Source organism: Lycorma delicatula, chromosome 12 (genome assembly GCF_047948215.1).
Source record: "Lycorma delicatula isolate Av1 chromosome 12, ASM4794821v1, whole genome shotgun sequence".
Taxonomy (NCBI): domain Eukaryota; kingdom Metazoa; phylum Arthropoda; class Insecta; order Hemiptera; family Fulgoridae; genus Lycorma; species Lycorma delicatula.
Window position 1 is genome coordinate 37,520,178 of NC_134466.1, and position 27,812 is coordinate 37,547,989.

General features: G+C 31.6%; 1 protein-coding gene across 2 annotated transcripts; it reads left to right on the plus strand.

Moving 5' to 3' along the window:
* The first annotated feature begins 4,422 nt into the window (after positions 1-4,422).
* LOC142332933 (uncharacterized) lies at positions 4,423-27,171 on the plus strand. 2 transcript variants are annotated; one of them, XM_075379643.1, is made up of 7 exons: positions 4,423-4,888; positions 10,997-11,276; positions 14,434-14,533; positions 14,735-14,836; positions 22,306-22,461; positions 25,738-25,786; positions 27,039-27,156. In XM_075379643.1, exons 2-7 carry the CDS (start codon positions 11,038-11,040, stop codon positions 27,098-27,100), a joined length of 708 nt encoding a protein of 235 aa, XP_075235758.1. In that variant the 5' UTR covers positions 4,423-4,888; positions 10,997-11,037; the 3' UTR covers positions 27,101-27,156. The 2 variants fall into 2 exon arrangements, with proteins under 2 accessions (XP_075235758.1, XP_075235759.1); XM_075379644.1 differs by lacking the exon at positions 25,738-25,786 and having other exon boundaries at positions 27,039-27,171.
* Positions 27,172-27,812: the final 641 nt, after the last annotated feature.

Consider the following 27,812-nt stretch of genomic DNA (forward strand, 5'->3'; position numbering starts at 1 on the left):
TTGGGGTTTAAAGACTGAAGAAAAGGTGTCAGATGAATCAGTGGAATTTAGAGATGATTAAGGGATAGATCTTCAAGGAGAGTTTTTGAAGAGGTCTGATTAAAAACAATAAGGTAAAAAATATAGAAGAATTGGAGAATGTTAAAAAGGAAATTCTTAAATCAGCAGAAGCAAACTTAGGTGGAACAAAGAGGACTGGTAGGAAACCTTAGATATCAGAAGATATATTGCAACTGATGGATGAATGTAGAAAGTACAAGAATACTAGTGATGAAGACAGTAAAAGGAACTATCAACAATTAAGAAATACAGTAAACAGGAAGTGCAAAAGAAAATATATGGAAGGACAATTAATGTTTTGATTACTAAGAAATTTTATTAGAAATCTTTTTTGCTAAATGTTTAAATATACTTAAAAATTTTAGTTTTCTATGGTTTTAAAAAAAAATTTGACCTTAGTTGTAACAAAAGCTGGCTTATTATGAGTGCCAAAAGCAAGATATGAGTCTCCTTTTTTAAATCAACAACATTACATCTATGTCTTAAGAGTACAGAATTTTGTGCCGTATTATTGATTTTTTGGAGAGATATTTGGATCTGCTCTTTCTGAATCCAATGGAAATTCACTTATTATGGAAATAATAAGATTCCTTAGATAAGGAATCTAAAGTCTCTTCGACTTTATTCAGTAAAAGTTTACAAAATACTTTGTAGGCAACTGGTAAGAGAAATACACATCTGTATTTATTAACTTGTTTATCACCTTTCTTATAAAGCGGATGAATCAGAGCCACTTTCCAGTCTTCTGGGATCTTCTCTACTTTCCATATTTCTTCAAAACATATTTTTAGATGTCCAGTGATTTCTGATTCACACCATTTCAAAAGTTCAGCTGTTATGGAGTCCTCCTCACCAGCTTTGTTATTTTTCAATGTTTTAATTAAATTTTTATTTTTTCAAAGATTAGCAGTAAATCATCTTCTAAATTTTCAACAATATCTAAAAATTCTAACTTGTCAATTGGTTCTGGACAATCTAGAAGTTTATCTAACTATTCTCCAAGAATTTCAAGATTTCCAGAATTACTTATGCCCATTTTACCATTTTCCTTTTATAAACAGATACTAGGTGCTAGGTTTCCTTTTGGTTTGTACATGAAAATTTCATAGAAATTTCTAGAGTAACTTTTCTTGCATTTACGCAAGCTGATATTTTTTGGCAGCTCTTTCCATTCCTTTTATAATTTCTTTTTCTTTATTGCTGTTTGTACTATCTTTGATGTTCTTTCTTTCCTAAAGATTTCCACATTTTTGGATCTTTCTGCTAATGCAGGTTCACATTTTTCATTCCACCATACTTTTTTTTTGATCTTTGTTAAACCTAAAGTCTTTTTAGCAGTGCAGTTTATTTCTCTAGTTAGTTGTTACAGATCCTTTTTTCTGGATATATTTATTTCTTAAAACTTTTCTATTGCATTCTTTGTTACAGTATGTTTTTTTTTTGTTTTTTTTTGCTAAAGATAATTTTTCGATAGTTTTTTTTGTAATTTTAGAAGGTAAAAATTTAATTTTAATTTTAGAAAGGTAATGGTTTGAATCTACTTCATATTATTTTAATATTCATAATCTCTATAATATTTATTCTGGAGATTGCAAATGAAATTCTCTTAAGTTAGGATTTGGATAAATCCATGTTTTAGCTTTCTTTGGAAGTTTTCTGAAGGATGTTGACATTATGTTAAGCTGAAAAGCTTTACAGAGATAAATAATTTTGCATTTAATAGAAATGTTATTAATGATGTAGTAGAGTTCTAAATTGCAACATACATTTTTACATTGCAATTAATGAATAAATAAACATCACAGACAACTTTATGAGAAACAAGCAGCTATTTTAACCAAAGCATTCATAGTTGTTTCAGTAACATGACATATTTAATGTTTATCAGATTGCAAGGCCAGTTTGACCATGAAAATACTACTAAATAACTAATCTTCTACTACTAAATAACTAATCTTCGTTATGAAAACGAAGATGTTTTTTTAAAGTTTGGAGGAAAACTAAAACTGACAAAAGTATAAAAACAGAAACTTCTGTTAAATTATTATAAATTTTTTCCACTGATAATATTTACTGTGATTCCATAATTAATTAACTAAAAACATGCGTCAATCTATATATAAGATATAAAAACACTGTACCTGTTGGAACAAAAATAAAATCACTCACTGCTCTATGTATTATAGTAATCATGTCTACCATTTCATTGTGATCATATAAGGGTGATCACCAATTATGAAGTTGATAGATCATGTTTGATGCATTTTTATTATTCCTTAGTTTGTTCCCGTTTAGATTACGATTATGTCACATACTCTTCAGCGTGCCATACCGCGCTTAAGATGCTGGATGCTGTACATTATGCTTTCCTTGTTCTTGCTACAGGTTCTTTTAGATTAAGCCCTGTTGCAAGCATGCTTGCAAAAGCCATCATTGTTGACAACAGTCTGTTGCATGTTTGTGATGAGTCATCACATTAGGATAGAAAGGGACAAGGTTCAGAGTGTACGTGAACAAGCCACACACAATTGAAGACCTGACAATTTCAATTCGTCAAGAAGCTGAAGTTTTGTCGAATGAAAGTTGGAGAAAGCCGTGCAGAGCTTTGAGGAGAAGTTCCGAATTACCGTCCCCCAAAAAGGACGTCATCTTACTGACATTATTTTCCGAACCTAATTAAGATACGATGATTTCAAAAAAGCATAAATATATTATTTATTGTAAAACCTCTTTTTCTATAATTAAAACAATTGAAGTTATTCAGAAGTGAAAAAAACGTTTCCTATGCTCCACCCCTTACTAGTATTCTACATAGAATTTAATATAGTTTTGTTATGTGAAAAAAAACAGTCATTTATAATTTTATTTTTGTTTTACTAGTATATATATTTTTTACTGGTGTTGAATAGTCTTTTAATGTAGTTGTATTTCTGATAATTGTCATGATTTTTATGTCCTTTAATTTTTCTGTTTTCTGAGAAGGGGCTCTGTACACTCCTCTCGTTACATTTTATTTATGTTAAATTTTATAATTTTTATGTTTGCGTTGTCTAGTTTCAGTTGGTTTTTTTTTGTTATTTCATAACCAAATTTTATACTGGCGGAAGGAAAAAGTGATTAAAATGTGTAGTGTAAGATTTACAAAAAAAAGTGTCTTCTTTTCCTTATCGATCCCAGACCCATTAGTAAATTAAACCAGGCACAATATTACACAAATTCGCATGAAGGACGTTAAAATTTATCACAAACAATAATTTTCTCGTAAAAATTGTATTGTGACTATATAACAGAAAGGGAAATATTATAATAGGATAATATTTAAGTCGATAACGAATAGGTTCGATTAAAAAGTAATTGCGGTATATTTGTACAGGTGTATGAAATTAATTACAATGTTATCCGATGTATTCGGATGGTTTATCTACTAAATAACTGATCGAACTGGTCTCGACCCTTCTCCATTCACATCATCAGCTCAACTTTCTTACCAGGCGGCATTAAAACCTATGATAAAAAATTAACCAATATTATAAAACATTACGATGTTAAAAGTTTGTTCGGTACCAAATGTCAGAAAACTTATTCCTTATTTTGAAAGGTTTAATTTACGTTATAGTGCTCGACAATTTTTAAACTATTTTGACCAGTTATAAACCACGACAAACAATTACCGGACAAAGTTATGTACGCGTATTATTAGCGGTTTTTGGATAGAAAAAATTGCTATCAAAAATAAAACGAAATTCAATTCTTGTAACCTGACAAATATACGTATTTAAAAATTCAAACGCGTAAAGATTTATGAAGGGTGGTCATAGTAAAATATATTGAATATTTGAAGATATTAAAAAGTTTATTACAGCAGAAAGCACAAAGAATCCTAATATTTTTACATATTTCGAAAACTACCCCGATCATACGTGGTTGATTCCTTGGGACAAAATGAATCGTTAAACTAGATGTTGAGAATTTCAAAATTTAAATTCATGCCCGTGCTACCGCTTACTTTTGCTGACTACTACTCTTTATTATCGTTTTTCCGTTGATCGTTTAAGGGTGTAGTAACTCAAATTTTGACTAGAAAAAAAAATTCTTTTCCACCTGTTGATTCTTTAAAATCTGCTTTTTAATGATAAATAATTATATTTTCTGTATTTTATCTCTAAATATAAAAAAAATATGTATTTTATAGGTCGTTGCTAGATGAAATTTCTTCTTTTTAAACTAAAACGTTTGTCGATTTTTAAAAATTTATTTCTCTCGTTTGAATAGGAGTAAGTTGTTCATTTAAGACTCATTTTGAAGTTTATTTTGTCTTCTTTTAGTACAAGTTTTTTCTACGTGATAGTAGCACTACTATGGTTTAAGTAGTATAGTTGTTTGTTGGTGTCGTTCGTGTTTGTTTACTGAGTAATATTTTGACAAAAACTTTCCGGTTTTTGTTTTTTTGGCATTAATTATTTACATTATATCATTAATTACTGTTTTTTCTTTTCACTTTATGTAGTTATTTGGAATAAATAAGGTGCTGTTTTTAGAACATTGTTCACGTGTGATTGTAATATGTAGGTTATGTATTTGGTTATAGGTACAGACATTTGCTTTTTTTTTTGTTGACATTGTTATATTTTTTATTTGATTAGTTTGTTGGTATATAAGGTAAATTATAATATGGAACCGACAAAACAACGTGCTTCACAAAAACAACATTTAAGAGGACGAATATCAAAAATTTAAATTATGAACGAAAAAGATTTGGCAAAAAATCTAGTTTGCCATAGTAGCTCCTGAGATTCAAGATAATAATCCAAAGACTGGCCCTTCTCATGTAAGTACAGGCGACATTAGCAAAGAAACTGTTAGTATACGGCTGTCTGATTTTCAAAAATTAGAACTTTAAGAAATTCATGATGACAGACCAGTTCTTTTCCAGGATAAAAACGTTTTATATATATAATTAAAATTGTATGCTTAATTTTTTGATGAATTTTTTTTTAAACTGCACTTAAATTCTTGATCTGTGATGTGCAGAGAGGTTATCTTAAATTTATTGATATAAAATTAAATATCAAAGAAACATTATCATTTTTGTTTTTGCAAAAACGTTTTTTCTGACATAATGATGTAAAAACTAGCAAACAAAAACTGTACACATCGCAAAGCAAAACTTTCAGTTTATTTTGTTTAAAGAGTTAGGGTTCTTGGATAAATCATATATGATATAAAACATTTCCCATAAATGATGATTATTTACCCCTCCACCCACAATTTTAGGGTTTGTAAATCAAATATGGTTATGATTTTTGTAGCATAATTTCCATTTAGGTAATTGTTCATTTTCACGCCAGAACAGCAAAAAATCCCAAAAATTAAAAAAAAAAAAATTTGGTTTGACTATCCCCTTAAGGGAGAACAAGTGTGGGATAATTAATTATACTTTTTTCCAAATCAGGTTTCCCTGGTGTCCAGGTGATACCTCTACTTTGAAATAGTAAGTAAACCAGTGTGCTTAGCACATTGTTTGCTTGTTATCAGCAAAAGCCAAAAGTCAGAATTATTGATTTCAAAAGTTAAGGTTGAATTTATATCAGGCTTATATATATCTATCACCAAAGTTCACAAAAAAGTAAAATATCTTATATCCACTACACAAAAAAAGAGATAAAATAAATGTAAATAACTAGAGAAATTTCTGTCTTACCTGAGACATACAAAACCACTTCAAAATAGAATTGAACACAATGGTGATATAGAACTGGGAGAATATGAAAGAGAATTTAGAAGCCATTATGTATTTTAAATTTTTTTTTACAAACCCAGAACCTTTCAGATAAGTGACTACTGTGGCATCAAATGTAGCATAACATTTTACATAACTAAAAAAAAACATTTGTTATTACAAGAAATATTTCGGAAGTTTCCATAAATATGGTTTGGAAGAAATACTGTAAAAAATATACAATATATATATTTTCTGTAAAAATAATTTCAATAACCTGAATTCATTAATAATGATTATATTATAAATAATATATATTATATTATAAATATAATATGAAATAGTAGAAATAGTAAAAATATGTAACACAAAAAAGAAATTTACTAAGCACTCCACCAAAAAAAATTACATTAACTTATATTTTTTTTTTTGCCTTGAGTCATTTGACTGGTTTGATGCAGCTCTCCAAGATTCCCTTTCTAGTGCTAGTAGTTTCATTTCAGTATACCCCCTACATCGTACATCCCTAACAATTTGTTTTACATATTCCAAACGTGGCCTGCCGACTCAATTTTTTCTTTCTACCTGTCCTCCCAATATTAATGCGACTATTCCAGGATGCCTTAGTATGTGGCCTATAAGTCTGTCTCTTCTTTTAACTATATTTTTCCAAATGCTTCTTTCTTCATCTATTTGCCACAATACCTCTTCATTTTTCACTTTATCCACCCATCTGATTTTTAACATTCTCCTATAGCACCACATTTCAAAAGCTTTTAATCTTTTCTTCTCACATACTCAGATTGTCCAAGCTTCACTTCCATATAAAGCGGCACTCCAAACTTATACTTTCAAAAATTTTTTCCTGGCTTTAAATTAATTTTTGATGTAAACAAATTATATTTCTGACTGAAGGCTCGTTTCGCTTGTGCTATTTGGCATTTTATATCGCTCCTGCTTCGTCCATCTTTAGTACTTATACTTCTAACTTATATATTTAGTTTTCATTATAAAAAGTACATACGAACAGTTTATACATGTAGTAATCATTCAGTATATGGGTACTCCATGGTATAGAAATGACTAGTCCACTGACCACTCATATAATGTCTACTACATTCTTTATTTTTAAAAAGAAGAGAGAGAAAAAATAAAAAAGGGATTGTGTTTAATATTTCATATATCATTTATTGATTTATTTATAGAAGCTTATTAAAAATGTACAAAGTCTTTTTGTAAAAAAGTATTTTTGGAATAACAAAAAAAAGAGTATGATATATACTCTTTTACATACATTATATATATATATGTATGATGCAATTGTGTTATATAAAAGAGATGGCCATGATTTTTTTTTTTTTATTTTTGTCAAGAAATTCCTATATACTACTTATGAAACCATATTCTAATTCTGATACATGTAATTCTAATTCTACTGTTTAAAATTTGTATAATTCCAACATTATGATTGTTATAAAATAAAATTTACATTTAAAGGTAAGCTTTAGTAACATTTTTTTTTCGTTTTGTTCGTTTATGTCCACCAGGCTGGTGTAGTGGTTAAATCATTGTAACACAGTTTAGTTATTTAACAGTTGATTTTCGAAGTTGTAGGTTTTGAGGTTCAAATCCAAGTTAAATGTACAAGCTTTTATATGTATTTGAATATTAGGTAGTGGATACCAGTGGTTGCGTCTGGTAGTTGGGATTCAGTTAACCACACATCTCAGGAATGATTGGCCTGAATCTGTACAGACTACATCTCATTTGCACATCATACATATCACTGTCATCTCATTGGGCCATGGGGAAGCTGCTTATTGTTCACTAGTTGAACAGATTACAACATACACATTAGAAAAAAAATTTCTTAATTTATATAACTGTAATTTTACATCCAGCTGTAATTTGACAGTCATTTAGTAATTGCTTAAAAAGTGTATTAAATTAGTATTTTTTTTTTAGAAATACAAGGAGCTAAAAGAAACATTTCCAGTGGATTGTCAATCTCGAAGTGGGCTTATGCTATTTTTTAATCAGTTAACCATTTTAAAAATAAAAAAAAAATTCTTATGCAGTTTTGAGCAAAAAAACACACTTTCATTATTTTATTTACTTTTGCTCTGCTCAGACATATCCACTCATCATTACCCTCAAAGTAGGAAACGCTATCCGAATATACCAAACAATTTTGTTAACAATAGATAACGCAGATAAAGAAACGTCAACGTTCAATTTGCAGCATTATTACGAACCACGCTTCTAAGCGCGCTAAAATTTAATTGCTTCTAAATTTATCGTCATAGGACAACCACTCATTCATTCTTCATGAAATTTATACAAGCTCAACTTCAGTTAAATTTCTAAAGTATATTTAAATTTAAGTAAAATTAATTTCGTAGTTTTGGATATTTTCGAGCCAAAACTTTTACACTTAAGCCTATGATATAATATATTATGTACCTAAGTAAACCCTAATTTAATTGTTATTTTCTTGCTTCTCAAACTTCAAAAAAATCTATTTTCACTCACCATGCCACCGAAAGTAATACCCTACGTTTTTCCAGAAAAAAATATTTCCTTATTTTTACTATTTTTTTTTAATTTCACAAGATTTTATATCCATATGAATAAGAGAATAGCTGTATTAACTGCTTAACAATTATCCTATTAATATTTAATTTGCCTGATTTGGGCGATTTTTATTTATTTTTCTTAAATTTTTAGAAATTACTATTATTAAAATTAAATTAAATACTGTTTTAAATTTTAAAATATCTGTTGAAAATGAAATATAAACGCAATTGAATATTTTACAACATTAAAATTGAAGTTTAATTGTTCAAAAAAAAAGCTAATTATTGCAGTTTTATGATTGTCGTTCAAGGCAAATAAGTGAATAACTGTTAATCGAACAATTTGCTTAGTAATAGTATTCAGTTGACCTTACCAGTTTAATTTGAAAGATAAGGTAATTTTAATAGAAAAATTGAATTTCCAGGCAAAGAACATTCCATTCTTTTTTTTCAATGTAAAGGTATTCTACATAGCAGTAGATATTGAACGAAGGTTTCTGAAATAATTTTTTCATCAAGAACATGAACATAAATAACGCTGAACCAAAATATATGTTGTAGTTCTGTCTGTGTAACATAGTGCATGGATACAATCTAGTTAATTGAAATTTGAGGTAATCGTGCAATTTCTGTTTAGTTGATGCAGGGAATATATTCAACCAAATGATTCATCAATTCGAAATGAGTTCTGCAACCACAAAGGATGGAAATTTTTGATAGAAAAGTTTGTTTGCTAAAGAACCCCATCAAAATATAATGGTCATCATTCAGGAGATCGTATACTCGCATAGGAAATATATTTTAGAAACATTGTAGTACACCAGCAATTGTTTTTCAAGGGAATGCATAGAGAAAAGAAAAATTGTTTTATGTTTGCAATCTATAATTATTTCTGAATGTTGGAAAAACTAAAATTTAACAAAAGACCAGATTCTACAAGATTGTCTCATACACAATTTTGTGTCCTGGAGTAGAAACAGCAAAATGATATGGTAAATTCAGCGAGTAATCCCATTTGATATTGGGTTGAAAACTGATTGATATTCATCCAAAGCGTGCGCAGTGGCACAAATTTTCCACCACCAATTAGCCCATGGTTTATCAACTAAACAAGTCCGACTTTTAAGTAGTATAATACAGTGTTCAACTTAAAAGAAGCTTCATCACTTACTTTAGTTTATAAATAATAATTTACTGAAGGTGTTGAAATTGATGTTCATCCACTTGTATGCACTTATCAACATGTTACTAGCAGCTACTCTTGTTAGCTGTACCCTGTCTGTTAATTCCTGAAGGGCGTGTTGATTGCTCCTATAAACAATTTTTTTTAAGTAACCCCACAGAAAGAAGTGTGGACTAGTCAGATAAGGGATCTTTGTGGCCGCAAATCTTTATAAATGATTCTTCCACCAAAAAAATCCTGTAGCATCTCCATAGTAGAGTGAGCATTATGGCAAGTGGCAATGACCTGTTGCAACCAGCTCATCCTCTTGCACTAAGGCTATGAATTGTTGGATAATTTTGTGGTATATGATAGCATCATCAGCTTTTTAGAAAAAAAAAAGGTTCCATTAATCGTCACTTTGAAACTGTACACCATAAGCCTATTTTTTGTGGGTGTAGGGGAGATTCAAAGAAAATATGCAGGTTTTCAATATCCTAGATCTGGTAGTTTTGACTATTAAACTGTGACTATTAAACCCACCGAGGTAAAATCATGTGTCATCTGCGAAAAACACTTGATCTAAAACACCAATATTGGCTCTAATAAGTTGTTGAGCCATTGACAGTAGTGAATCCTTTTTGCATAATCAGCATTAGTTAGCTCATGGGAAACCTGCATTCAATACAGATAACATTTCAGCATTCTCCTGAGTATGGGCTGAACCAAAAAAATTTGCATTTGGTATAAATTATTGAGTTATGGGACATCTTTTAAATTGAACACCTGTATAAAATACCCAAGTACTGAGTAAGCTAACTTTAATAATGCAAATTTTTTTTACCATTTTATAGTTCTAATTTTGTTTTCAGGAGGAAAAACAAATTGATATGATGAACATCGGTGATAAAATAAAAATTTCATTAACATTCTTAGGTTATGATTTCCATAATTACAGAAGTCCAAAACTCAATACAAGAATTATAGCTTATAATATAATAGAAACAGTTTTATTGATCAGTTGTTTTTTATATTTAATCGATAATTGGGATAATATTGATCAAAGAATAAATTCTTTAAAAGGGATAATGGTTTATACAGCATGTTTCTGTTATGGTATAGTATATATAACATGTTGGAAGGATTTTCTGACTACTATTTTGATAACTGTTCATGAAAATAAGGATAGATATCCTTTCAGTGTGTCCAAAGACCGAAAAAGTTTACTAGAAAGTAATCGAAAAGAAATAAGTTTTAGTAGTAGAATATTGTTTAATTTTATTTTGTTAAATGTTAGCATTGTTTACGTACTCCCTTTATCAAGCACAATTTATATTATGTTAAATACTGAAGATTTAAGTACTATAAAAGTAGAAAATTTACCATTATTTTTTCCAGTTTATTACTGTTGCAATTGCAGGAAACTATATGTGTATTTTATATGGTACATGTTACAGTGTTTGTATATAACATTTTTAGGGCATTACGCGTATGTTACTTATTCCGTATGTATTATATCGATGCAAGGAGTTGTTGATGACATAAAATTACTTTGTTTATCGATAAGAGAAATGTCAACGTTAATTCCAAAAACAGGAAAAGAATTATATGATTGCAGCATTGACGAAATTAATTTGAATAACTCTGCTTGGGTTTTGGTGCAAGAGGATGATGAAAATACTTTTTTTTCACAAGATAAAATAGAATTAATGAAATGTTACACGAGATATATTATTATGCATCATCAATTAATATATAGGTAAAAATTTATTCTATTTTTAAAATTAGATTACTTTCATCATAGACAAATATGTACACAATACATTACTATTTTAATGAAAGTTCTTAAAAAATAACCGATTGTATATGTTTCTAATAATGTCTTTACTGTATGTGTAGGCAGCAAAAGGGTTTTCAGCATTCATTTGTATGAACAGTTAGTTAAACAAGGCATTGAAAATGTGTTACATAAGAAAATCGTGGAACTTAAACCTATCAAATTTAGAAAATATTTCATAATTGAAGTAACCTCCGGTATTCTATGTTGAAACCAATCATTAATAATTTTCATTATTATAGATTGGAAAGCGAAATTACACTTAAAACTGTTTGCTTATACATCATTCTGGAAATAATTTTTCAAATACATGTTCAGTCTTTTCCATGTTTTTTAGCTAAATTTACTGTTTTATTTAGATTATTTAAAATGGATACAGATGTTTATATTTTTTATCTACATTCATTAAAATAAATTTAAATTTTGTAGGTATTGAAAAATTGGTAATGATTTTAAATGTTATTTTAAATGTCTTTTTTTTTTTTACTTTAATTTACATATTTTTCGTTGACAGTTAGCATATTCTGTATTTTCATTTAATAACTGTACATAGATAATGGCCGACATCAATTTTTTGTTATCCTTGATAATAAAAAATTATAATTTTTCTTAATTAGAAAATAGAGTAAATATAAGAAATGTTGAATAAACTGAATGTTAACACGAACTCATAATTTTTTATAAGAGTGTAATTCATTTGTAATTATATAATATTACATACAATATTTTATATAATAATAACACTGATAGCCAAAAAAACAAAATTTTTAATGTTCACCCTTAGTTTTAAGTAAATTATCCTTAAAAAAAAAATAAGGGAAAATCTAGTTAAAATCTGTAAAATTTATAATTTTGCATAGCCATACCTGTGTCAGAATGATGCTTTTCTTTCATAAATAGCCTCAAGCACATCCCGAATTAATGTCCAACAGTAATCAGCTAGCATGTCAGTATTCTATTTCCCTTTATAGCGGCTTTCCATAACCGAAATGTCTTGGTGGGAATGTTCACCGGGTTCCCATTTACATCTCTGAGGTTGTCCAGGAAAAAATCCAGATGTGAGTGGAGGAAATGTATTTTCAAACATATTACACCCCACAGCTATGTATGAAGTAAGAAGTTGATTAACAGTATTGTGGTAATTGTCAGATTTTTGTTTGCCAAGAAAATTTTTGCAAACATAATTAAATGAAGCCCAAGCTGCATTTTCTACATTATTTAACATAGAGTTAAATACATCATCATTGACCAACTCTCATATTTGAGGACCAACAAATATATCTTTTTTAATTTTTCCTTTATTTACATTCAGAAATTTCTGCCTGATGTACAAAAATCCAGAACTATCCTTCTTCATTGCTTTTATAAATTTTTCCGTTAGTTATAGCTTGATATAGAGTTCAACTAAGGGTTGTTGAATAATATTTTTCCCATTTGGAGGTAAGTTGTATCGTTTCTTCCACTCTTTGGTAACATAATGTTTATCCCTAGCTCAACTGTGTCATTCGCAAAGAAAACATGTGTACTTAGTACAGTCTAACTGCATGCCTAACAAAATAGCTATAACTTTCAAATCACCATATATGTGTTCCAGCTATGTTTTTTATTTATTTTTCAAGAACTGTTTTCATCACATCATATGTATCTTTCTCATTAATACTGTAAGAAATTGGTATTGAAGGATATTTGTTACCATTGTGTAGTAGAAACACTTTTAAACTATACTTGGATGAATCTATGAAAAGGCGCCAGTCCTCTCAGGTTTATGAACTTGTCCTAAATGCAACATAAGTTCATTAATATTTGTGCAATAAAACAAATATTTTCATCAATAAAGTACTGAGAAAGTTCTTTTTGTCGGATTCAGAAGCCGAAATTTGTAATTTTTTAAAGTAAATTCCAGTCTTGCAGTCTTGATTCTAACAGTTTAGCTTAATTTTTTGATAAATTTAAATCCCTAATAGAGTCATTTAATTCACCTTGTGATATAAGATATGGCTTATCGGAAGATAAATCAAAATCATTGTTGTCTTCAGTACTGTCTTATTCTTCATCACTGCTTTCAAAACATACACAGGTAGCTCAGGAACTATAATAATTTCACTGTGAGGCACAGGGATGATTACAGTTTGAAATGAAAGATATTTCTACAGTATGTTTAGATTTTTTAGAAATTCCGGACACATGTTAAACAAAAGTAACAATACATAATCCTTTGGTTCACGCCAAACCATAGGTATAGCAAATGGCAAAGCCTTCCGTGTACCTTTCAGCCATCCTCTTAAATACACAGAACAACTAGTGCATATTATATTAGGAGCCCACGTCCTACCCTGATCACCAATTTTACACTGAAAGTACAATTGATATGCTTTTTTTTATTAAAGGTGTAATGTCTTTTCTATTTGATTTTACGGTAAACTCACCATGTACATAACAAAAGGCATTTACACCATTTTGAGGCATTATGACACTGCACTGTTAACAAACTTAAGACAGCAATAAGACTGAACAAAATTAATTCATTCCTAAAGCCAGTGCCTAATACAAACACAGGTGTGATTTCAACTACATGATTTGACCTGCACAGACATGATTAATCTGTCCATGAAGGCTCACTCTTCAGTATTAGATATGATGTTATAATATGTGACTATGATATGATTTAATTCTTTGTCTAGTATTGTTCATTTATAGCTTACAAATTATGTTAACAAAGTTAAACAAAAAATCGGCTAACAAAATACAATATAGGAGCTTAAAATGCTAACTGCACATTGAAAAATGAAAAAATCCTTTAAAATTAAAAACTTTTTCAAAAAAAACAGATTAAAATCATGTATTACATATTAGGAAACAAAAATTATGTTTATCAGTCTAATTATTATTATGGATTTTGCAAGTACTATTTTATAATTCCTCTAGTAATGGAGAGGCATGTGAATAGTAGTTATGAAAAACCCTTGGATTTTGTTATTTCAGATAGGTGCCATGAATAAATATATGCATTTTTTTTCCACAGCATAAAATTAAATGATTGTTTTTAAAATAAGCATTAAAATGGAAATTATGATTACAGGAAAGTAAGTGTAATCAACAAAGGAATTCCAGGTATATCATTAGGAATGCTATGTTCAACAATCGGATCTGCTTGTTTTTCTGTATATTCTATTGTAAAGGTATTTATAAAAAAAAATGTTATTTAAAAAAATATTAAAATATTAGCAATTGTTTTAAAAATAGAATTAAGAATCATTGTGTGTGCGAGGGGGTGCGCCCGCATGTGTGTGTGGGCGGGTGGATGCATGCGTAATATCTCATTTTAGAAAGCAAGTTTGCAATAATTTTCTTTAATTTTTTTAATATTTTTTTTTGTTTAGAAAGGCAGCATAATATCAAAGTCAACAGAAGCACTTAACTGTGCTTTTTTTTTCTTTATAATATATTTATTTGACGCTGGAGGTGAACGCATGACAACAGAGGTATGGCTATTAAAATTAGTATCCAATTAATATATTTAATACAGATTTATTACTAATGCATTTTCACCGATGTATTACAATAATATTTGTACAAAAGTATACATAACTTGTTGACTAAAATTTGACGTAATTTTATTGAATAAAAATAATATTGATCTTAGTAATTTTTGATAGTGAGTTAAAATATTAATATAAAATAAAAATCAGAGTAAAATTATCAGAATTTGTTAAAACAATAAAGAGGGAAGGCCAGCTAAAATGAAAAGCTATAACAACATATGACAAATTTAAATTTTCATAGTTAATGTATGGAACTCTTTTTATGTTATCTGTGAATGAATTCATTAAAAATCAATTAATGCTTACGTAACCCAATCAGTCAGCACCGATCTAGATAATGTATTTATCCTGGAGCAACAGCCTGGGGTAGGCTTTGACTTCCTCCACAATTTGTCTCCAGTGTTTCCTATCTATTACTGCTTCTCACCCCCATTGCTGTCAGATTCTTTGTTACATTCTGGAACCCCCTCTATGAATCATGAGACCTTGCCGTTGGTGAGAGGGCTTGAGTGCTCAGTGACAGAGTAGCTGGACCGAAGGTGCAACCATATCGGAGAGGTATCTGTTGAGAGCCAGACTAACGAATGATTCCTTAAAGAGAGCAGCAGCACTTTCAGTAGTTGTTAAGGGCGTAAGTCAGGACGACTTAGACGGCCTTATCAACATCACTCAGTCCTCTTGAGTACTGCACAGCTGAAAGCAATGGAAAACTACAGCTGCTTTTTTTTCCAAGAAAATATAGCTCTCTGCATTTTCATGTAGCAATGATGGAGGTGCCTTCCTTGGTAAAATATTCCAGAGGTAAACTAGTCCCCCGTTCGGATCTCCGGGTGGGGACTACTGGGAAGGGGACACCAGAAAATTAAAAAATAACATTCTATGAGTCGGAGCGTGGAATGTTAGAAGTTTAAAAAAGGATGGTAGGTTAGAAAATTTAAAAAGGAAATGGATAGGATAAATGTAGATGTAGTAGGAATTAGTGAGGTTCAGTGGGAAGAGTAAGGCGACTTTTAGCCGGGTGATTTTAGAAAAATTAACTCAGCTTCAAATAATGGGCAGGCAGGAGTAGGTTTCGTAATGAACAAAAAGATAGGGAAGAGAGTTGAGTAAATCAAAATGCATAGCGATAGAATCATTGCAATAAGGATAAAATCAAAACCTAAACCGACAACGATTGTTGATGTCTATATGCCTACAAGCGCCCTTGATGATGATGAGGTAGAGTGTGTATACAAATTGTTGAAGCATGTAACACATAAAAAAAGGAGATGAAAATTTAATATTAGTTGGAGATTGGAATGCAAGCATTGGAAAAGGCAAGGAAGGAAATATAGTGGGTGAATACGGGTTGGGCAAAAGGAATGAAGGAGGAAATGAATTAGAAAATGGTGTTATACAGGATGAAGAAGTCAAAGAGGATGAAAGGGGAGAAACTCTACTGAGATCTGAATTTAAGAGAGCATTAAAAGATTTGAATGGCAGAATGGCTCCTGGAATAGACGGAATACTTGTAGAATTACTGCGCAGTGCAGGTAAGGAAGCGATTGATAGATTATACAAACTGGTGTGTAATATTTATGAAAAAAGGGAAGTTCCTTCAGACTTCCCTTATCTGTTCCCAAGCAGGAACAGATAAATGTGAAGAATACAGAACAATTAGCTTAACTAGCCATGGATCAAAAATCTTAACTAGAATTCTGTACAGAAGAATTAAGAGGAGAGCAGAAGAAGTGTTAGGAGAAGACCAATTTGGTTTCAGAAAAATTATAGGAACAAGGGAAGCAATTTTAGGTCTTAAGAAAAACAAACCAACATACTTGGCATTTATAGACCTAGAAAAGGCATTCGATAATGTAGACTGGAATAAAATGTTCAGCATTTTAAAAAAAAATTAGGATTTAAATACAGAGATAGAAGAACGATTGCTAACATTTACAGGAACCAAACAGCAACAGTAATAATTGAAGAAAATAACAAAAAAGCTGTAATAAGAAAGGGAGTCCGACAAGGATGTTCCCTATCCCCGTTACTTTTTAATCTTTACACGGAACTAGCAGTTAATGATGTTAAAGAACAATCTAGATTCGGTGTAACAGTACAAGGTGAAAAGATACTACAATTTGCTGATGATATAGTAATTCTAGCTGAGAGTGAAAAGGATTTAGAAGAAATAATGAACGGCATGGATGAAGTCGTACGCAAGAACTACCGCATGAAAATAATTAAGAACAAAATGAAAGTAATGAAATGTAGTAGAACTAATGAAGATGGACCACTCAGTGTGAAAATAGGAAGAGAAAAAATTATGAAGGTAAAAAAATTTTGTTATTTAGGAAGTAGAATTACTAAAAATAGATGAAGCAGGAGGGACATCAAAAATTAATTTAAATGTCAGGAAAAGATTTTTGAAAGTATATGTTTGGAGCATCGCTTTATATAGAAGTGAAACTTGGAGAATCTGAGTATCTGAGAAGAAAAGATTAGAAGCTTTTGAAATGTGGTGCTATAGGAGAATGTTAAAAATCAGATTGGTGGATGAAGTGACAAATGAATAGGTATTGCGGCAAATAGATGAAGAAAGAAGCATTTGGAAAAATATAGCTAAACGAAGAGACAGACTTATAGGCCACATATTAAGACAATCTGGAATAGTCGCTTTAATATTGGATGGACAGGTAGAAGGAAAAATATGTGTAGGCAGGCCACGTTTGGAATATGTAAAACAAATTGTTAGGGATGTAGGATGTAGGGGATATACAAAAATGAAACGACTAGCACTAGATAGGGAATCTTGGTGAGCTGCATCAAACCAGTCAAATGACTGAAGACAAAAAAAAATAAATTCTAGAGCCAGCGCGTTTTTCCCTTGCCCCGTCTAGTTCTGTCTATTCCTCCATGCATTATCCCTTGATACAGTCTCTGTTCTTTCCATGTGACCAAGCCAACCAATTGTTTGTGACTTTATTATCCTTACTATATTTTGTCCCTGCAGTATTCCCTCTATTTCCTCATTCCCTCTTATCCTGTATGTTCCTTCTTCAAAAACAGGTCCATATATTTTCCTTATTATATTTTCCGTTCTGATCACCTTCTAAGCCTTAATGTCTCCTGTGTTTAAGGTCTGTGCTTCACATCTATAAGTCATGACTGGTCGAATTAACATTTCATAAAATTTCATTGGTATTTTGTGTGATGATTTTAGATCTTATTAATTTCACACTGCTGAAGTATGCATGGTTGCCAAGCATAATTTTTCTTTTAATTTCCATGAGCATTATTAATTTTCATTTCCAGGTATGTGAAATTTCTGGCTTTTTTGAAGATATATACCCCAATTTTCATTTCATTTCTCTCTCCTCCTGCTACTGCATTGTTCTTCAAATATTTGGTTATTCCTTCATTTGTTACCAGTCCAACTTTTTTGTCTCCTCTATTTATGTAAATACCACCTTCAAGCCTTCTTCATTTCTCGGTACCAGAACTACATCTGCATATGCCTGTACTTGTACCATTCTGTTTATGATACTTCTCTCATATCAATGTTCTCCACTGGCTTTTGAAGCACTAGGTTAAAGCTGAAAGCACATCACCCACTTGACTACCTGTGCTATATCATACTTTCTACTCATTCTTCCACATTGTTCAATACCACAGCTACCTACTGGACATGATATTTCTAACCAGCTTCACCAACTTTTTGGGAATACCATAACTTTCTAGAGCATTTAATACTTTAACTTTACTTAGCCAATCAAAGGCTTGTCTAAAGTCAATTAATAACAAATGTAAACTTATGTCATGTTCATAGAACTTCTCTGTGGTTTGCCGTAGCACAGATATTTAATCTGTGGTACATTTACCAGGCCTAAATAGGCGTTAGTATTCTCCAACTATTCTCTCCACCAGAGTGCTTAATCTATTTGTTGGCACTCTAAAAGAAGACTTTGTAGGCTACATCTAACAAGTAATCCCTCCTTAATTGCTGCTGATCAACGTGTCACTTTTCTTGTATATAGAGCACAACATACCTTTCCTCCAGTTTCTTGGCATTTCTCTTCTCTCCAAATCATCAGAATCAGTTTTCTATCTACCTTGCCAGTTCCCTGTACTTGCACAATTCTGCTGTAACTGAATCCTCACCAGCTGTCTTGCTGTTTTTCAATCTTTTCCCTCCAGTTTCTTGGCATTTCTCTTCTCTCCAAATCATCAGAATCAGTTTTCTATCTACCTTGCCAGTTCCCTGTACTTGCACAATTCTGCTGTAACTGAATCCTCACCAGCTGTCTTGCTGTTTTTCAATCTTTTCACTATCTCATTAACCTCTCCAAAGGTGGGTTCTGGCACATCTTCAGCTGCATGGTGCTTTGGTAGTCAATCTTTTACTTTCTGGGTATTTTCATTCTGGGAGAATAGCTCTTCAAAGTGTTCGACCCATCTTTCCATCACTTTACTTTCCTCTGTTATTATGTTTCCCTCCTTGTCCTTACTTTCTTTGATATTAAACTGGTACCCAGTATTCATTATTCTAATAGCTTTATAAAACCTTCCAGACTCGGTTTGCTCTATTGAGCTCTTCTATGCTTTCTAGCTTACTTTTCATATGCTTTCTCTTTTCCTTCTTATTGCTGTGTTATCTAGCCTTTTAATATTTCTTTTAACTCTTTCTTGTTTTCCTCTGGATCATCACCATTCTAAGCTGACTTCTTTTTGATAACTTCTTTCTACACTCTCCATTGAACCACTCCAAATTACTTCCGACTCATCTCTTTCCAATAGCTCCTCTGCTGTTTTGAACACTGTTGAACGCTGTTTTTTGTTCATCCCACATCTGTCCACATTACTCTGTCCTCATTTTATTCACCTCTGGGCATCTTCAGGTTTTCCTTTCAGGGTATTCTGATGCTCCTTCTTCCTTTCCTCTTTCATCAATTTCTTTGTGTCCCATTTTGATCTTCTTCATCCTAGTCTTCTATCAGTCATTGACATCTTTTGCAAAATTGCAGTTCTAACCATTTGTAGTCACAGTTGAGGAACCGTGTCTAACATTTACTACAGAGCTTATGTTTTATTTGCATATGTTTTGGACACCAGTACATGGTCAATTTGATTGACGACTATATCTCAATCAAATTAGTTCCTGGAATTTTCCAGGTACTCAGGTGGATTTTTTTATGTTCGAGCATTGTTCTGGCAGTTGACATTGTTTGCTCATCTTCCAGTCCTGTCAGTATTCTTCCATTCTCATTGTTTTCTTCGTGGAATGTGTGTTTTCTTGTTACTTCTGCTAGAAAAGGCTCCTTCCCTATTTTCCCATTAAAATCTCCTAACAGCAGCATATCATATTTTGGGAATCTGCTGCACACCCAGGTCAGTTTTCATAGAAGCTTTCTTTCCTCTTTTGACACACAGGCTGAAGTCATAGTTATATTCCTGAAATCCTTTTTAATTTTTTGTTTACATATCCACTTGAGATACAGCTCAAAAGCCAGCATACTTCTTACTTCCACGTTTACCATGAAAGGTGTTACATATCTGCCAAATCTTTCTTCGTTTCCATTATAATACAGGCTATAATCCTTTTTGTTCTCTTAACCATTGCTGTCCTTCTTGTAGTACTATTACATCAACATTAAAATTCTTCATTTCATCTCCTATCTCCATCATTTTCCCTGCTTTCAACATTGTTTGCACATTCCAATACGCTGTATTTAAAGTATGTTTCCATTTCCAATCTTGTGTGTTTTTAACATGTCCATTTTCATTATCCATTATTGCAATTCTGTTTTGAAGCTCATTGTTTGATTCCTTAGCAGCTTTCTTTTTCTAGGATGAAGTTGCTACTAACACAATGCCCAATCCCCAACCTGGAGGACTAGTAGGTTTTCTTCTAAGAATTCCATTCTCCTTGACAGACTGTTTTCTTCTCCAGCTTACAGAGCTCTGTTTACCCTGAACTAACATTATCCCTATGCTCATTCACTCCTTCTGCCGTTGGGATGTCTTCCTCTTCTGCCTTCAGCGCCATTGACTATCTTCAATGGTCTTTTATCATCTACTCTGGGTATTTTGTTTCCCAATTACCCTCCAAACAAAGTTGATGAGCATACCCCATTGCCAGGGTTAGCCCCCTATGGATGATCCAGCAACAGCCATGGGCGATCTCGGTAAGCCAATCGTAAAATATATTATGACTTTCTTTCATAATTAAAATTTATTTTTTAAGAATTGCCATGAAATATTAAGTGCCACAACTTCTTCCAGCTGTTATTCTGTCATCTTTTTAGCTTAATTTTCGGTTCCCTCATTTCTTGTAGTACTACACATTGCTTTGCCAATTTATTTTACACAACTTTTATATTAAATATATGCATATAATAACTATGAATGTAAGATTTTTATTTAACAAAAATAGTAATTACCAAAACTAGTACATAATCAACAGCAGTCAAATCATCAGCAATGATCATCATCAGATCACTGAATTCTCAATTCCCTACTGTCACTTCCATACTCTTTGTTATCCTCCAAAGAAATTATAAAGATTTTTTTTATAATCGATTATCTACTTCTGTCTGATGTATTTTATTATCTTTTATTTTTATTATCAGCTATTCATTACATGACACACTATCATAAATTGTGAAAAACTAAAAGTGGCTGAAGTCAAAAAGCACTGTATGCACAGGCCACAAGTGAAAGTTATTATTTTGTAGCTGTCATTTTTAATTATTTTAATATAATTGTTATTTATTTTGTGCACTATGCTTGCTATGATTATTATATAAATTAATTTAGTAATTCTTTTTTTATTGTGTTTGTTCAAATTTTCCTCTATACTAATTACATCAAAGACAAAAGTAAAACTTAGCTTTCCACCAGCAATACAGAATCTAATAATATTTCTTACCTTATCTTATTGTTTCTCCAATTTTTACATTAAAACTGCTTTCAAGGGTTTCTCTCATCATCAGTTAATCAAATTTTTTTAAAAGATTACACATTAAAATTAAAACATTAAAAATTGAAAATTATTAACAATTTTTAATGTTTTAATTTTAATGTGTAATTTTAATTTTTTTTACTGACGATGAGGGAAACCCTCAAAAGCACTTTTAATGTAAAACTTGCAGAAATAATAAGATAACGTAAGAAATATTGTTAGATTCAGTACTGCTGGTGGAAAAATAAGTTTTACTTTTGACTTTAATGTATATATATATATATGGCTTAATTTTACCAGTCATAGAAATCAGAGCAAATCTTTTGCCAGATAACACTCTAATGAAGTGTTTCCGAACCTATTTTTATATGAATTTTCTTATTTATTTTCACCAGTAGAATATGTTCTAAAAGTTTGTTACATTCTATACATTTATTCTTCAGCAAAACTAAATAATTTTTTTTTGCAGTGGGAAAATTTAAGAAATGTTCTTTACGAGTGCCAGTGGGCAAATAAACCAATGTGGTTTAAAAAAATGTTGTTGATCATAATGACTCAAAATAATAAAAAAATTGAAATAAAACCATTTGGACTAACAGTTCTTAATCTGAATAATTTTGCTGTGGTAATAATTATCATAATATATATATTTATATAATATAGAAAATTCCGTAAAATATTATATTTATTATGTTTTTTATAATATAATATTTAAGAAGGATTTCATGCTAATCCTATTTTTTAGATATTTATAAAAAAATCCTTTAAATTAAGTACAGCTTCATCTCTTGACATTGCATAAAGTTTTATTGTAGCTGCAATCTGTGAACCATCTCAGGCGAGCTGCTCAATGTGAGAGGGTGATCCTGATCGGCGAATTGGTATTTTTTAGCTGACTGTTATAGGCAGAGGTCTAAATATTTTCACAAAATTAGAACATCAAAGAGATATTCTTGGTATTTCTTTGTTAGGGAGCAAGGAAATAAAGACCCATCAGGTGACATGGCGTTCACTGTAATATTTTATAACATTAAATGTTATAAAATACTTTGTTGAGAGCTCAGCATCTCCTGTTACTCTTGGTGGCTTTAGAACTGTCTCTTGTGAGGCAGTCCTTGTAATTGCAGATGTTAAGCCACTTGATATCCTTGCCACTGAGCGCCAATTATGTCATGATGCCAAAAAGATAGGTCAACTCACCTTCGGAAGCATGAAAGAAATAGAGGATCAACAATTTGTCTAATTGAATCATCTAATGGTGGTTACTACATGCATGGTATTTTCCTGGTCATAATAGATTTACAAGTTGCTAGGTGGATTTTCACCAATCTGCATATTACTTAGTTACTTTCTGGACATTATGCTTTTGATAACTTGCGTGCATAGGTTTGGTTTGACTGGCTCAAGTCAATGTCTGGAATGTGGAGTTGATGACAGTGTACACATTGTCCTATACATCTGCCCAAAGTACGAAGCTGAACATACTAGAATAGTTAGCTGTTCTTGAAAGAAAAGGATTTGTAATTCAATTGGAAAATCTGGGAGGAAAAAAGGGAGTGGAATATAGTTGCTGACTTCCTTAGGTTTTTGGTTCTGCAGAGGGTGGCTGAAGGGGTTTGGCTCTAATGGATAAAGTAGAAACCCTGATGGTCAGGGGCCCGCTATCTTCAAGATAGGCGTTTTGGCATTGATCACCAGTTAGTTGAACTACTCGTTTTCAAGATAGAGGTAGATTGTATTAGGAACTCTATGATGAAGCTGTGGTGTAGAAGAGTGAAGGCGTTGATCTCACTCCTGAAAGCAGATCAGATCAAGGAGAATTAGTTTTTGTTTCTTGTTAGAATTTCATAATTGAATTTCTTAGTTTTCTTTGACAAATTAAGAATTGGATTAGGGTATCTGTATTATTGCAATCAACACTTGCTTAAGAGGTATTAGAATACCTCTTAAGTCTGGCAACTGGGATCTTCACAAGGTGGCGGTCTTTCCTTATGTAGGGTTAGGATGTTTAAATCGTAAAATCAGATGATCAGATCTGTTGTCAATTAGATCCCAATAATTAGTAATCAAAAACTCTGAAATATTTTTATACTCATGTTTACATATTCTTCAAATTGGTTTTGTAAGAGTATTTAAACATTTTAACACAACCAGGCATCATAATTTTCACCAGTTTTATGATGATGGAACAGTTTTACTGAATGCACATTCCAACCCCATAGAGGAAGACACCCACCTTGTGACGTTAATTTGACAACACCATTCATGACTGTGAATGCCTCAGAAAACAAATGAATTGTATGTTAAATCAGTGCTACACTCATACCCATCAAAGTTATGTTTTACGCAACAATTCAGACCTGCACCCAAATAAGTCAACCAAATTAGGTCACCTAACAAGGAGAACGTAACCTCATTCCGGTCCACGCAGGAGCTGACGAAAAACCCCGCATTCCCATCTTGAAGTCTCGCGTGACATTACAAGGTCACAATCAGGGACCTCCACTGGCGGAATGAAGCTACACCCCTGGTTAAACGGGCTACCCCAGCAGCATGGCCACCCCCGGCAGCAGGGGCCCCAAATCGAATCACAAATAATACAATATAACATGGTACAATATAATATGGCACGATGCCAATGCACCTACCTCCAACCAATCCAATGCCTAGGCCGAAACCCTAGCCACCCGGGATCCTACAACAATCAAATACCTCAATTAAACTCCCTCTGCAGACCTACACACCGCAAGGGTGCGAAGAAAACCAGCCACTATAGACTACTCGTGAATCATCCAGTTAATACAGAGATCCAGAAAGGAATGTATTCTCTAAGTTCAAGTTCCCTAACAGCTCATGAACGTTTGATCTCATATCAGGGACAGATAGAGGACGTGGTCCACTGTATCATCAGTCTCACAATCTGGGCAGTGACTCAACTCCACCAAACGAAACCTATCCAGACTCGCCTGAAAGGCACCATGCCCGGAGAGAAAACAGCATATCGCACATATGCTGGTTGGGGGAAACCCATCTAATCGCACCTAACACTATAGAAAATCTGTATGCACAAGAACTATCTTTTTGAAACATTGTACAACTCATCTGCGATAGCCAAAAATTCAAAATGTGATGATTTAACATTTAAGAATATTAAACCATCATGATATGTTTGGATGTCTTATAAAAAATAATATCATCAGCACTACCAAAACCGAACTACTACATTTATTATTATTATTTGGTACCATTAACCAGTAGATATAAACAGACTTGCTATTTTCTACATAATCGAATACACAACTACATTTATCACTTTTGTTTGTTTATCTGGCCTATATCTGGCTGTAATATAGCATAATCTTTTATTGTAGTTTGCTGTGTGGTTTTAGGTTGTATTTAACGTGTTTTAAAGTCAAACTGACCTGGCTATCTATGGAAAAAACTGTATGTTCACTTGTTAAACAACAAATGCCAACGGCTCAGAAGCCAAGAAAACCGAACTAGATATGTGAAGACATTTGAAACATCAAAATTTTTATTCAAAATAACTGGCCATTTACAACTGAATTTTTCATTCTGAGTATTAGTTTTTATTATTTATAGCTGAATAATCAAAACAAGTCTTTTTTATAACTTGGTAAATTATATGTTAACGAATCCATAATATTTTGAAAATATCTAACACAGCAGCAGCAGCATGAGGAATGGAGACAGTTTACTTGGTGAGGTAATTCAGGAGTTCTGCATTATGCTATGTAAATCATTTTACACTTTGAATTTAGCTTTGCTGAATTAAAATATCCTTTTTTGTATTGGTGTATATGTACAAGTATATATAATTTGTTTATTAATACAAGGAACATAATTATTAATCTAGAATAATATTTTCTTTTTGTTTCAGTCAGTAAATGCAATATATACATATTACAATTTATTAAATAGATTTGAAAGTAAGCAAAAAATTTGTAGTTTATATATTTTAAATAAATTAATTAGTTATTTATAATCGTAGTTGTTAATTATCTATTCACAAAACTATGGTTTGAGAGTTCGTCCCATACTTTAACATTTATAGAAACAATTGCTATTTCAATTATGTACCTTAAATCAGGTAGATCAGCAGGTAGCAGAGGTACATACACAAGATCCTGTACAAAACCCCCAAAGTAAACAGCCTCATGGGATCAGATGGGACATTGAAGGCCATTGAGAATTAACTCTTTCATCAGGTCCATGCAGACTGATTTAGTGATCGAGGAAGATGTCATTTAACTTATCCCATGTACACCATCTTTTTGCCAAATAAAATTCTCTAGCCCATCTTGAAATTGAGGAAAGAGCCGTTTCTGCAGAATATCCAAACAAACAACTCTTGTTATGCTTGCTTCAGCCAAAAAAAACTGCCCTGTAACCTGTCGTCATTGGGGTATTGTATAGAAAAAATTAAATCTTGCAGAGTCCCTTTCTCATTGTAAAAACTAATAAAGATTTTCTGGCCTCGCGCTGCAACATTTGAATCAAATCAGAAAAAAAGTATGGATGCATATGTAAGCATTTACTTACTGGATTCCAAATTGTCATCGTCTTCACTGCTAGTTCACAGCTGGCCGTCCTAACAGATTTTTAGGACTATTCAGGAAAGAGTTTCTCGGGGTACCGTCTAGCCAGGGTACTCCCCTCCCTGCAGTGCTTGCCCTTCCTGTTTAGCCAGAAGGCTTTGCCCCCTAGACTCCCGCATTGCTTTATACCTTCATGGTTGTGAGAATAATATTGATAAGTAATAATTAAAGTGTTGAGGATTTATAGAAACCTGAAAAGAAACTAAATTACAAAAGTAAGAGTAGTTGTAACTATCTTGACTATATATATATATATATATATATATATATATATATATATATATATAGACAAAAAATTCATAACCTATTTATGTTGGTGAAAGAAATTAAATTATTAAATTTTTTTTCTTCTTTAATTGATAACTTCACCCCCCAGGGGTTAGGGCCTCGTTCTATGGCTTAAAACCTTTCCTGGGATAACAGGAATGTATCTTGCAAATTTGAAAGCAATTGGTCAGTTGCTTCTCATGTGATGCAAGAACATACAAATAAGCAGACAAACATCTGATATTTTTGTTGATTGCTGTTGTCCCTAAGTATTTATTGTTTTCTGTTTAAAATATGTTTTATTTTTTGTTTTCAGAAGCTGCAGGAAGCTATTTTTTTCTTAGTTCACATATTTTTTTTCAATCAATCTCTTATTAAAAGCAACTAGGAGTAGAGAGGTTTTTTTTATAATTATTAGACATTAAACGATGAGCTATATTTACGCCTAATTAAGGATTTTTATTTTTTTTATGGTTTCAATAAAAATTTAAAGACATAGAAATGTTACATTTTAAAGGATTGATAGGAACTGAGCAGAAAATACCATGGAAAATGAAAACCCTATAATAAATTAAAATGTATTAAAGCATTTTTACGTTCCTGGCGTTGTAGCCTAGAACTATGCTTCAAGAAGGAAAATATAGTAACAAATCAGACAACAGGGTATGGGTTTTTTTCTATTTATTGATGTTTTACGATCCAGAAGCATCATGTTAGTACGTATGTACGTATGCTGACGTGTTGAAGCTTATTAATACATTATGAGATAAACCAATTTTGATGAAATTTTGTGGGGCAATTTGTTGGTAAAATTTTGAGGTCAATATCTGCAGGGAATGGATGTTTAGGAGTTCAGTTTTCTCAAAATTTTTCAGATATAACTCCAAGCTCAGTACACACGTGCGGGCTTATCTTATTTTAAATTTGCCCCAATATTTCCCCTTCTATAAAAATCTCTTTAGTCAGTGTAATAACTGTGTGCAACAAATGAATAGTGAAGTCTTGTAATGCCTTGTAAGGTTGTGTAAATGATAAGGACAGGTTTTATTATGTACTATGCACACAAAGAATATTACTTAGTTTTCTGTAC